The sequence below is a fragment of the Phaenicophaeus curvirostris genome, chromosome 15 (genome assembly GCF_032191515.1).
Source record: "Phaenicophaeus curvirostris isolate KB17595 chromosome 15, BPBGC_Pcur_1.0, whole genome shotgun sequence".
Lineage (NCBI taxonomy): Eukaryota > Metazoa > Chordata > Aves > Cuculiformes > Cuculidae > Phaenicophaeus > Phaenicophaeus curvirostris.
In genome coordinates, this window is record NC_091406.1 from 10,547,433 (window position 1) to 10,560,729 (window position 13,297).

The 13,297-nt window shown below is 41.1% G+C and overlaps 1 protein-coding gene across 2 annotated transcripts in view; it reads right to left on the reverse strand.

The window, feature by feature from the left end:
* ERGIC1 (endoplasmic reticulum-golgi intermediate compartment 1) overlaps nucleotides 1-13,297 on the reverse strand; it is a 58,298-nt gene that overhangs the window by 44,239 nt on the left and 762 nt on the right. The window contains exon 1 of one of the 2 annotated variants that reach the window (XM_069869247.1): nucleotides 12,756-12,817. The exons of the other annotated variant lie outside the window; for it this stretch is intronic. Within the exon in view, the coding sequence (XP_069725348.1) occupies nucleotides 12,756-12,802 (47 nt within the window). The 5' untranslated portion in view covers nucleotides 12,803-12,817. Of the gene's footprint in view, nucleotides 1-12,755; nucleotides 12,818-13,297 lie in introns of those variants that run through there. 2 annotated transcript variants of the gene reach the window in all.

Genomic DNA, 13,297 nt, shown 5'->3' on the forward strand with positions numbered 1-13,297 from the left:
AGTCAAGCCTATGCAGGTATCCATTTCATCTTCCCTAACAGTCATCTTGAGGCAGCTCTGTCTGATAATAGGTTAGAAAACATATAGCATCTTCTCTTCTTTGAGAGCGTTTAGACATTCTGAATAAATTCATTCTTAAGCCACATCCTTCTTAATTATACCAGACTCTTTACTTAATGTAGACATCAGTGAATTCAGCCAACTAACTACTTCTGTTCAGTTGCCATTGAAGAGACAAAACATCCTTAACTTAGAGAAGGATTAATTTTCCCTGGAGATAAGGACATAACCTGGGGATTTGTCACTTTACACACTTATATTCTTCCTCTTACCATTTCCTACTTGCCTCCTCGAAAATTACTGTTTTATTGCTGTATTACAAACACATGATTCAGACGGAGATGGTTGGTTCAGTCACCCTTACCTGGTTTCCCACAGGAGCTACAGGTCTGCAGAGACAGACAACCAGCTCTTCCCACGAGATATGTATAGCTGTGTCTATTTTTAAGTTTGTCTTTTCACGACAGAAGAGATGCACTAGTTCAGGAAACAAGTGGCGTGTGAAGTGAGGAGAAGAGAATGAGCAACCTCAACCCCACTTCAGGAAACACATTTAAGTGCACATGAAATGAGCTGGAACGATGGCTCTGAAGAGTTTTCAACTGGTCCACAGTACGGGCTACTGCACAACTTTCTTTCCTCATATTAGTGCTGCTACCACCAGTGGAAGAAACATGCCTGGAGACAGCAGAAAAGTTTACAGACTATGATTCATTTAATACCTGCTGCAATTAAGGCTTTTAACAGAGACAGCACTTATAGCTGAGAATCAGCAATTCACTTTGCATAAAATGCTTTATCATTTATAAGGAGGACATGGGAAGCAGGAAGAAACTCAGTCATTACAAATATAAGTTGGATTAAGTCCATCTGACATTCAAAGACTACTGTGCACAAAGAGACTCAGTTTTCTCTCTCTAGGAAAACTTCAGTGGAGGCTGGTGCTACAAGGGGAGATCGGAATTTAATCACCTTCCTTCTGCCCCCCACATCAGTGTAGCTTGGAGGCAGAAGGAAGAAGAAAAAAAAGAAAAAAGAGGTCCCACTGAATAACTTCTGTGTGAATCCATGGAACCAAAAGGAAGCTATGGAGAGACTGTGGTCAGAGCAAGATTGCTCAGACTAGAGACTAATGGCAAAAGGGAAACACCCTTTCTTTAGCACCCCCCAGTGATATTTCTAAGAGAAACCTTCCCATCAAAGGCATGCCAGTCTCTGTCAAGGAGCATTTACATCTTTGTCATCTGCTGACTGTCCACCATCCAACCAAAGCTTAAAAATCAGAAGTACAAGCACATAAGAAAACTGTCTCCACAACGGCTCAAAGTACTGCAGGGTCTGTGTTCTCCAATGTTTTAGAGGTTTCATGAAGAAATTCTGCAGAATAACTAGCTTGCAGAGAGCATCCACTAAACATCTTGTAAACTGGCACTCTCTGTCTGCCTCTCCATTCTCTCCAACACAAAAATGAAGTTAAACAGATTCTCAAGCTGTAGCTACTAGACTGAGAAGGGAAGAAATCGCTGCCCCAGGACTTCCTATCTCCATGCTTCTTTAACTTTAAAAAAAAATAAAAATTATAAGGTGCTACAAAAACTAAGAGTAACTAGGACAGAATATTCCAATGCTACTCTAAGAACAAAAGATTTCTAACCAGAAAATCAAATCACTTACCTAAGAGCTTAGAGAAAAAAAAAACAAGCTGTTTAACAGGCAGCAGCTGTTCCTCCATTTCCTTGGGTCACTGCACTCAAATAATGACTTTGGGACAATTCATCCCTGCTTTGTCAACAAAGCTGCCTTAACAGTGTTTGAGCAGAGGGCAGTGGGAGCAGGCCAACCACACCAACTGGACAGCACAAGCCCCCAGGCACTCAGCCGAGGTAGCCACTGTGGTGGCTTTTAACCTCTTCAGAAGCCACTTAACTCCAAATAATAACAAGCAGGCTTATACAAACCCTTCACTCCAAGTGCAGGCAGATACCTTTAACACAAAGCATACCTTGCTAGCTTTGTTGCTTCCTATGAAGCACAGACATCCACAGTAAGATCTTTAAAAGCGAAGCTGCTAAATTTATCTGTTGTACAAACGTACAAACACCAGTTTAGTTTTCAGTGTGACTGCTCAAGCTGAGGGAAATGTAAAGGCAGAACAAACAGCACAGCTGAGTCAGGTTTGCACACATAGAGCTCCTTTCATTAACAGAAGACCATCTACTTTAAAAATAAAAATGAAATTCCAGGCACATGTTTAAGTTGTTGAGAGGACTTGGACTGTTCAGCTTTTAAAACCGAACCTAGAACTACTGTGACCAAGATCAGAGAGAAAAAGATTAACCTCTTTACTTGTTAAATTGATTTTATCCAACAGTCTAACAGCAGGCTCACTCCTAGGGTATGCAGAGATGGCCTGAAAGACAAGTTACCTCATTCTGTGTGCCTAATGATAGAGTAAAGAAGGTGGCCTTGGAGAACAGCTAATATCTGGGGCAACGATGGCAACGGAACAAGTTGGGCAAGACTCCCCTCTGCCTGGTGACCCTGAGACGGGATGGACATCAGGTTCTCCTGGGAAAGAAGAGAGGAAATGAGCTGATAGCTGGATAGGAGACAGAGGAGACTGCTCTACAATTTCGTGGGCTGGACTATGTACCACAGATGCTTGAAAGCTGCTACAAAAAAAGAAGACAGACCTGGTCTGAGTAGCAGTTTGGAGCAAGTCCCTTAACTAGCAAAGCGTGGGCTTGAGAGAAGATACAGTCCCTGAGTAAGGGGTCAGAGTGCAAGAGGGTCTCTTTCTCTCAGGGACACTGAGAAAAACATTAAAATCAAACAACAATATTTACAGTATAGAAATTCTGTCAGAATTAATTCTCTTGGGTTATTTTATTTTGGTTTTAGTTGCGGAAACATCAAGAACAGCATGTCATTTTAAGTGAAACCCCTCTTACTTCACTCCAAAAAAGCAGCGAGTTCTAACTCCCTATTCATCTTCAACTTATGGTCCTTGCTGTACTTGCTCTGACAAAAATCTGCAATTTCATTCTACAGATGAACCAAAGAAAGAAGAATCTGTATGCAACTGTAAATTCACTCTAAAATAGTCCAAAGGAAGTAGAGATGCCTTATTCTAGTGCCTTCCTCTATACATACATAGGAAGCACTACTTCTTCCATTTTTATGGAGAAATATTAGTTCAAGATTTCATTCTGAAATCCTTTCTTTAGATCATGCTGCTCTTCTTGCCAGACAAAGGCAAATGCATGCTCTGACAACTCTCTAAGAATATTTAGCTCCTGCACCATCCAGTACAGATATAAAGTAGGAACTCTGCTTCCAACAACGTAGGTGAAATCTATCCTCCTGTTTTACAGAGAGGGAAAATAACAGCAGGAATTCAGCAGCATGGGAAGAAAATAGGAACTAGTGACTCTGAGAGCTTCATTTCACAATTGTTAATTCTTTGTTTAAATGAAATTTCTGTTTCCTGTCTGACAGCAGATGAGAACATAATGTTCAGAAAGCTGTTCAGGACAGCTCCTGGTTCAGCCACGCTGTGATCCCGCAACGGGATGCGGCACTAGGAGCCAACAGACCTGAGTTCTGTTCCGCTCTCAGCACTGACTCACTGCATAAATTTTGTTCCAGTCAATTGAATCTTTCTTCTTCAGCGTCTTCATTTTGCAGAGTGGCACCTGGTGAGATCTGCCCACTTTTCATCAAGCATATTGAAATCTACAGATGAAAAAACTCCACAAAATGTGAAGTATTACTGTTCAAAGTTCCAACTTCTTTGAAGGTCTGTAAAAGGAAAGCTCCAGGAAGATAAGCTTATGAAAACAAACTGGATGCGCACAGCAAGAGCTAAGCCTTGGTTCAGTAAGAGGGTTGTGCCTAGAGTGCATGTTTATGAAAAATCTTGATCATGAATGGTTTTGTGGATTGAGACACAAACTTCAAAGCACGTGGAAAGTAAAATAAGTGATCCTGTTAATCCAAGTTTTACATGGAAAATAAACACTGAATATCCAGCTACCAAAGCATGGCACTCAATGTGAGTTCAATGCAAATAAAGGTTCAAAGCAGGCCTAATAAGCCGATACTTGTAAATACCAGTCAGTTATTAACACATTTTATAAGATTAACACCTGCGTAACAGCACATAACATACAAACATCATTAAGTAATCAGCTAGTCCTCATTTACACACAATAGGGTATTAACACACATACTGCAGAAGTTGAGCTTGAATGGACACACTCTTAAGGCTTCAAAATTACACTGGAAACTGTTTAATCCCGAACTGCTTTGGGCAAGCTCTGATTTGCAAAGAATGGGACAAGGAGGTCGAGAAGCTAGTGTGGTTTTAAACCAGTTTGGCTGTACTGCAAGCAGGTGAAGACAGTGATTTTCAAGTTCTGTATGACTGACTTTTCACTCCCAAAATCACGAGAGCTCTCAAAGAACGATCCTCCAAATATATATATATTTTTTTTACCTGCTGACTCACCACACTTTTAAGCCCAGGAGTGAAATGCAGGAATAGGTTTCCTTGCCAGCCAGCTCCTCCCTCTTAATTCTAGTTCCAAGAACATAATGAAACTAACAGAGGAAGTTTCTGAAACAAGGAGGAGTACTGAGAACAAGAAAACAAGGTTAGCCAGGAGGACTGTCAGTGATTATATAATGCAGCCTTTAGGCAACTGGACATCTAGGGAAAGGGGCTGAGAGAACATTGGAGGCATCAACCTCCATGGCATTATGTCATCTGGTCTGGTAGTTACTTAGTAGGTACAAGATTTGTGTAGGGGGAGAAAAAACAACAAACCCATTTATTTCTAGGACAAAAGACTATGAATCTTCACAACATTTGCAGAAAGAGGGCACAAGAAATGAATACATTCTGCTCCCATTCAAACTGATTTCTTTTCGAGGAGCTAGTTCTCCTCTTTTCTCTTTCTGCCAGCCTCCCCCTCTCCACTGTGCTGTCCTACATAGTACCTTTCTGTCAACTATGTTCTAAATTCCATGCTCTTATTCTTCAGTGGGTAAGAAGGTTTTATATACTGCCCAGGAACGTACAGCAATTGCTACTGCTGAAATATGCCAAGAGTGCAAACTATTATACATGGCACTGAAGCATGAAAATAAGAAGCGGCACTACACTTTTTTTTTTTTCAAATCAAAATGTTAGGCTCAAACATATTTCAAAGGTAATTAGGAGGAGGAAACTATTTATAATCTCAGATACTCAATAGTGGAGTCTTGCCAGAAAGCATTTTATTTCCTTTTAGGCGGTGAAGCAGGTGTCAAAATGAAGGATGGAAGAGAAATGCATTTTTAATAAAGTGAGCAAACTATATTCTGCTTCATCAAAACAAGATAAATATGTCATGAAGAAAAAATGTTCAAATAAGGGGACTGGTATTTAAAGGGATCCGGCCCTTCACTGGACTGTAAGCAAAAGCGATTGTACTTCTGAGTGCTAGTACTGCGTTCTGGAGATCAGAGAGAGAGAACAGAGACAGAGAGAACATATATGACTACACCCCAAGCTAAGAAAACAGTTCAGATACTTGAATGTTGTAAGCAAACTGTAACCCTTCCTGTCCCAGAGACTTCATCTGCCCTAAGATTTCCAAGAAATCACCTACACACAGTTTAGAGCAAAGCAAGGACACAGCTATGGAAAAAAAGAGCTGTACTGCAGTCTTGCCCATAGCTTCTAGGAATCACAACACATTAAGACTCTTGCTGCCTTGTACTCCTGAACACCTCGAAACAAGATCTGCTAAGATTAATTTAGCATCAGAACTGTGTAAATCCTATTTGTGGATGCTGCTTTCTGAAAGGGTTGTCACAGCTGCACTAGGATAGCACATAAATCAGATTTTTACAAAAAAGCATGAATGAATATAACACCCAGGGAAGGAAAAAAAAAAAAGAGAGATGTCTGAGAAAAATAGTTCCATCTATTTGCCTGAAACCGAAAAGAGTTACAAATAGCAGACCCTTGACTTGAGGGAGTAAACAACAATGTTCACTGCTGCACCACCCCCCCCAAGTCTTCCTTTTCCTCCTAGGCAATTTATATAGGACAAAATTAATTCTTAATAGACAAGATTCAGGAGCAAAAATGCATGCTTCCCAGAGCACCCAGCAGAGATTCAAATACACTGTAGTTCTTCAGAAAACCCACAGTGATCAGCTTGGGCTCTCCTATTTATATTCCATTCTACGAGATGAGAATTTCCTCAATTCAGTTCTATTTTTCAGTTGCATATAGCTGTATCACAATAAGCAAGTACTGTCAAAAGTATCATCTGGCTTCCAAGGAAATTTCCTGGTTGTGACTCAGTTTCCCAGGAAAATCCACATTGATGCTACTACGAAAAGATGACCGATAGAGACAAAAGGCAGAGCCTCAACTTGTAGCTGGGGACCAGGCTTACCAGTGTTTGTCAGTCCAGCTATAACGCAGCAGTCAGATTCAGATTTCAGTTCAGTTTGATTTAGAGTGATGTGGAATCCGCAGGAGGCTCCAAAAATTCACCTTTATCAGAAAACAGTCATGTTTGCATTACCAGCTGCACTGGTGTTTTAGCAGGCTCTCCAACTTTGTTTCATTCACAGCACACAGTGGTCTACAGAAATGGACAGCAAAAGCCTAAGGATATGACTATTAAATAAATACTGAGCAACCATGACTGCCTGAAATCCTGCTAGGAGTTACACGTGCCTGTCTATATTAACACAGCATTTTGAAGGTTCTTCTATTAAAGGCCAATCTTTCTGGCTTCTCTGGATTAAACTAGATACATATTATTTGGAAACATCCTTAAAAATGAAGCAAACAAAAAAGCAAACATCCAAACACACACAGTTCAAATGCAGCCAAGTGTCCTGTCTAACTGGAGTCTTGAAGGTTCTTCTATTAAAGGCCAATCTTTCTGGCTTCTCTGGATTAAACTAGATACATATTATTTGGAAACATCCTTAAAAATGAAGCAAACAAAAAAGCAAACATCCAAACACACACAGTTCAAATGCAGCCAAGTGTCCTGTCTAACTGGAGTCTTTACGTGTGTGTCTGCTGTGATTCCTACTAAAATACCCAAACATTTCAGCATAAGGAGGATTTTACAGATTGTGGCAAGGTTGTGGTTAATTTTTTGGCAGAACAAGTTTTCCACTTTGGAGGCAGCTGGCTCCATACAGGAACACCTAGACAACAATTCAGGGTTTGTGCTTGGATAGAAAACAAAAAAAACAAATGATTCCACTATTTCTTATTTCATAGCAAGACTATTCATTTCTCACCACCTCCACTGTGAATTATATGCCTAAAAACTACACATGCACACTTCAAAATACAAGCTTAACAACTCCCACAGCTTCTCAGTCCACACTGGTGGTGTTGCTTCAACTCTTGTTTACAGTGTGATTTAGTCATTTTCACAGCAGTGAACTATGATGGCATGAAGAAAGCATCTGTGTCATCAATGAGTGAACAAAGGAGGACAGTTAAAGTTCAGAAGGAACAATACAAAACTTTCCTACAAAGCCAAACCTTAATTTTTCTGTACTTACTCAGGAAAAGTTTTCTACTCCAACTACATTTTAAGAGCAATAACGTATTAAGGAGACTTAGGAAGAAATACGTACACTATGTATAATCACTTATTTGTGGTAGAAACAGCAATAGACTCTGTCTGTACAACTCTGCTCGTCCATCTGACTGCTGTGACTGCAGAATAATTTCTCAGGTGCCCTCAAAGGGCTATTGTTGAAACAAAGTTAATCATGGTACTGCCTGGCACCAAAATCAACTTTGGTAATTACATAAGGTGGCAGTAATACCAGTTGGAAGGCATGTTTACCAGCGGCATTGCACAATGCAAAGTGGAACACGCTTGCCAGACACGGCTGCAGTTTGAGATGAAAATACGCTTCCAGAGGTCAGCAATCACTTCAGTAACAAGAGAGAAAAAGTTTAGGTCTCCACAAGAGGTAAAGAGGCAATTATCTAACCAACACTGAAGAATGTTGGGGCCATCAGTGACATATGTAGATGACAATTTAAGAAGCTACCAGCTCCATCACTTACAAGACCTTAAGATTCTGAACAAAATAATCATACAAATGGTAACATCTATGACTGGAGAAGGGAGCACGATCATGCACAGCTCGGTACAGGGCACAACCAAACCTTTGTGAGATGCCATTGCTACACATAAAGCAGTAGGCACAACTCATCCACTCAGGAGAAGTCACATCAGCCAACCTTAGCCATTTATTCTTCTCTCTTGTCCTCCCTACAGTAGGTCAGCCAGGAACATACCTACCTGCTGTTATCACCACCGTGTACCTTCTATAGGAGAGGCACCATGAGCTCATTTGTAAAGTAAGTTCAGTGAGTAATTTTAGTGTGTGTTAATGCAGCTAGTTAAACAATGTCCTGGGAGAGAGCAAGCAGGTGGATGGAGCATGGAGCGGCACGATCTGATGAGAAACACAAAGCTGGTGCAGACTTCACAAAGAGATTCCAAATTAAAGCTCCTGAGCAAATATGTACATTACCACTGACTTTTGATATTTATTAGGCAGTGCCAAAACAACACGTAATCACCATTTCTGTTTAATGTTTAGAGGCCAAACAACTTCCACACAAGCTGAAGTGACATTTGAGGGGTTACAGAAAGATTTTAAGTCATGCCCCTCACAAACCAGTTGAAAGAGAAATGGTTGGATTATGAAAGAAAGCTTTGTTCCTTCTTTTCTTAAGCCCGAAGACTGAAACCTATTTTCCTTAGGCTCACAAGTGAATGAGAAATTGTTGTCCAAGGGGTTGCTTAGTTCCGATAAGATTTTTCTCCTTAGACTCCAAATAGCCCAAGATGGACCAGTTTCCCCTCGCTAATCTGGTGAGGAATTGAAGGTGGACAAAGAGACCTCCCAGATGCTGCTGAAGCAGTCTGTATCACCGGTTTTGCAACTGTGCCAGGTCAAATGTCTTGAGCATCAGTTTGTGTATCAGCTATGATAACTCTTAGATCTAAATTAAAACCAAACATACAGCCTCTCCTAACAGCAATAAGGTTGGTTAAGACTGGTTGATTTAAAAAAACACATACAGAGACCAAAGCAAAGACCTGCCTCTGTCCCAAAACAATAAAAATATTGTTTATATCTGAATTAGAATACACATGTAAAAAGTACCATTTATCACAGCAGTGCCAAAGAACAGCTGGCTGGGGGGCGGGGGGGAGCACTGCACTGTGCAGATAAAATAAGAGCCTTTGCTGCAAAGAACTTCCACTCTAAATCAGCATTTAAAGCTAAATCTCTTCTAAGCCTTGCTCTTTTCCCATGACCTCCAAAATCCAGGTATAATATACTGTTACTTCATTCAGGTTATCAAGCCGTTTAAAAAAAACAACAAAAACACCAAACCAACCAACCAACCAAAAAACCTAATGGAAACATCACAATGCGAAATGAATTCTGAATTTCTCAGTTAAATATAAGGATTCACAGCTATCTGCCACTCTGTACCAAAAATGTGGCCAGGGCACAACAGAGAACTGCACAGAACGAGAACAAAACTTTTTTCAGAGTGGTCTATTTTAATTTTTCTCAGTTTAACCAGTTAAAGATCCCAAAATAATTCAGAAGTTTCAGCATCTGCGACAAAGCCCTCAGTAACTCTTTCATGCAAATAGGCAGACACCAAGAAAAGCCAACGGATTCACAAGAACTTGCAGCAACATTTCGCTCTACTACATCCATGTCCAGTGCAGGTAGCCACTTCATTTTTAGTTCTGTAATTCTCAACACCAGAGTAGCCTGAAGTCCAGCACTAGCATTCGCTGCTGAAGCTAAGCCTCCCTGCTAACTGGATCACCCAACATGTGAGAAACCTTCTGGCCCACAATCACCATTCAAGATGACCCAGGCTTAAAGTTTAATCTAATTATGATTTTAACCATCCACAGATGCTGCAAATACACAGGTGACACCAGGTCTTAAAGGCTCAAGGAGGAAACACTCAGCTCCAGCAACAGACCTCAAAATCCTCAATCAAATACGTATGAAGCTGCTTTGCTGACATAAGTTCTAACACACCAGGAGGAGAAGCAATAACTTAAAATCTGTCTCTCTCTTGCAGCCAAAGAGGTTTTAAAAAATAAGAAAGAACCAGGCCTTCCGCAAATACAAACTGAATTAGTAGTTCTGTAGGAGGGCTCGTGCCTCGTGACATGCACTGAACAGACCTGTACTGAAGGCTCCAATCTGGAAGCTGAAAATTTGGTTCCTTACCAACATCACAGCAGGACTGCAGAGATTAGTGAGAAGGAAATGCTTTGAAAAATGTAAAGTATTAAGTACTCAGTATTATTAAAACCCTAAAGATACTCGGGAGAGAATAGTTATTATTCACTTGAAATTACTGTGAAAAGATTCTTTTATTTATAAATTAAATTAATTTTATAGTTAGCAAAGTGAGCCACTGATAAGCCAAGAAAACAGAAGTCCTACAGGAAAAAAAAATTACAGTACAAAAAAGTACAAGTAACAAACCAAGCTATTTCCATATCTGATACCAACCAACATGCCTCAGATTCTGACCCACGGAAACAACTTCCAAGAAATGTGTTCAAGCACTTCGGGTCCTTCAGTCTGGCCAAGTATGAACCCATTATGTCTGGGAGATAGGAAAGATATTCAGTCACATGGATGGAAATACTTTGTTTGACTTTTTGTTGGTGAAAAATAGGGATTGTTTGGTCATGGGCTGTTTTTGGCTTTTTGCCATTTGTGTCTCTATCTTCTCCAGATGAGGCAACCTGGTCCTCCTAGAGCTATTTTGTGTGGAAATAGAACCCGACTAGCTCAACTGCTAGTTGGTCTACTGTGTCCCTCTCTACAACCGATGTGAGCTGTCAATGCTCTAAGTGAAGGAATGATACAACAAAAAAAGAACTTGCCTTCCCAAATGCCCCAGCAGAGCAGTCAAGGACAGCGATTTCTTCAGATACATTAGCAATACAGACCTGCGAGATCTGTGGGCCCCAGAACAGAATGCCTTTCAACTTGGAACTTCTGAATTTGGGACTCTAGAAGATATGTAGGGGTAATTTTAAAAGTTTCTTAATAACCAACCTCTAACCATGCACAGGCATAATACTCTTTAAAGTGTTTGCCAAAGACAGGGTGCCAAACAGGACCTACCAAAGAGAATGACCAATTGAAATCTCTGAAAGAAAAACTTTGCATTTTACATGATGAAAACCATCACCTCTTCATTCAGAAACTTCCTACAGGCAGTAACCTTATTTCTCAAAGAGCACTGTATCATGTGTTCTATACCTGTCAGGAAGTAACTGTACGCTTTTTTTAATGTATGCATCATACTTTACCTACAACAGTAACATTTTCCAACCTCAGCAGATTTTGTTCCACTGACTGCACAATGAACAAATGAACAAAAACCACAACAGCAAAAAAACCAGTCTCTAACCTTTGCAAATATTTCAGTCCTGAACTCTGTTCATGTTTCTAAAACAGGAAAGTGGTTTCTTGTGTGTGACAATAGTTTCTCTGTACCCTTCAATATAAAGCTCTGGCTGTCAACGGCAGTCTTCTAAAAATTAATCTTTGCAGAAAAGCGGAACTTCAGTAAGCTTACATCACTGAGAAGGTGCTTTGACGCGTCTATTTCTAACTCTTCAACCTGAGTGACAAAGACAGTATTTGCAATTGTGAACCTTTAAAATGCAGATCTGAACTGATGCCTCTGTTTTTTATAACTCATTAACACAAATTCTGCAAACTCAGCCTTTGCTTAATGTCTTTGTTCCACCCCAAAGTGAAGCACTAGTGCTGTCTCCTGGGATTATTTATCTTGGTGAGCCACTGTTTCCACATGCACATTCTGAGACTCAAAAAAATTACATTTTCAAAGATATCCCAAATAACACTTATCTGCTATTACAAAGTGATAGCCACAACCTGGAATCCCTTATTGTTCATGTATTGTACAAGTCTGAAAACAGATGGCAATAGGATTTGCAGCTGGCTGAATGTCTCCAAAGCTGAGAAGAAATTTTCTACCAAATTTTACACAAAAGTAGACATGGGGCTCTGGGCCCTGAATCCCACGTGGTCCAGTAGATCTAGCAAGTTTTCATTCAGAAGCAACTGCCTCCACATTCAACAGTGCCCCATGGATCACATACAAGATCCAGCTAGCCTGTATAAATGAGAGGCCCAATTTAGAATGACAGCAAAAATACAGTACACAACTTCTGTTTGGGAGAACTAAAAAAACTGCAATATCACCATTCCCCCTGTCATCTCAAAGGGGTGCAAATGTACGGTTCACGATGCTCCCATAGGAGCACCAGCTCCTCACGCACCAATTGTGCCTCTCAATTCCCCTAAATGTATGGATTTTTTATTGCAATGCTAATGCTCCAGGAAAACCTACATGAGAAAAGGAATCTGTGTGTCATGGCAAATTTGGAAAGTTAAAAATCTTTGCTTCAGGAGTGGCTCAAAAAGAAAATGAACCTACAGTTACTATTTCAGCTGCATTTGAGTCAAAAGAGCCTCTTTCGCTTCCGCTTTGGTACCTGTGATGGATGCATAGGATGCAGGAGCCCTGCAACAAGGCCAAATCCCACAGCTCACACCTGCTCCAAATGCCAAGGTGGAGCTGCCCGCCTGGTTTCCCAGCCATCAGAGCCAGGGCAATCAGTTTCACTCATGTGTAGCCTCACCATAAAGACGGACCTCCTGGAGCTGCAGTGGGACCTGGGAGGCTGTGAGAGGAGGAGGAGGCCAGCACCTTCCCCACTGCAGGGCCTGAGCAACCCCCACTGCCCTCACCCCTGCTGCTCACCCCTCCTGCCAACTCCTCATCCCTCCTTTCTGCTTTGCACAACAGCCGCTTGCTGGGCAAGGAATCCCAGTGTTGCCTGTCCCTTCGCTGCCCAGATCTAGTTTTTCCTTCCTTCTTTCCCTCCTTCCACCTATCCACTCATCCACCCATCCCTCCTTCCATCCACCCATCCATTCCTCCATCCACCCATCCTTCCACCTGCCTATTCATCCATCCCTCCCTCCTTCCATCCATCCCTCCCTCCTTCCATCCATCCCTCCCTCCTTCCATCTATCCATCCTTCCTTCCATCCATCCCTCCATCTATCCATCCTTCCTTCCACCCATCCATCCA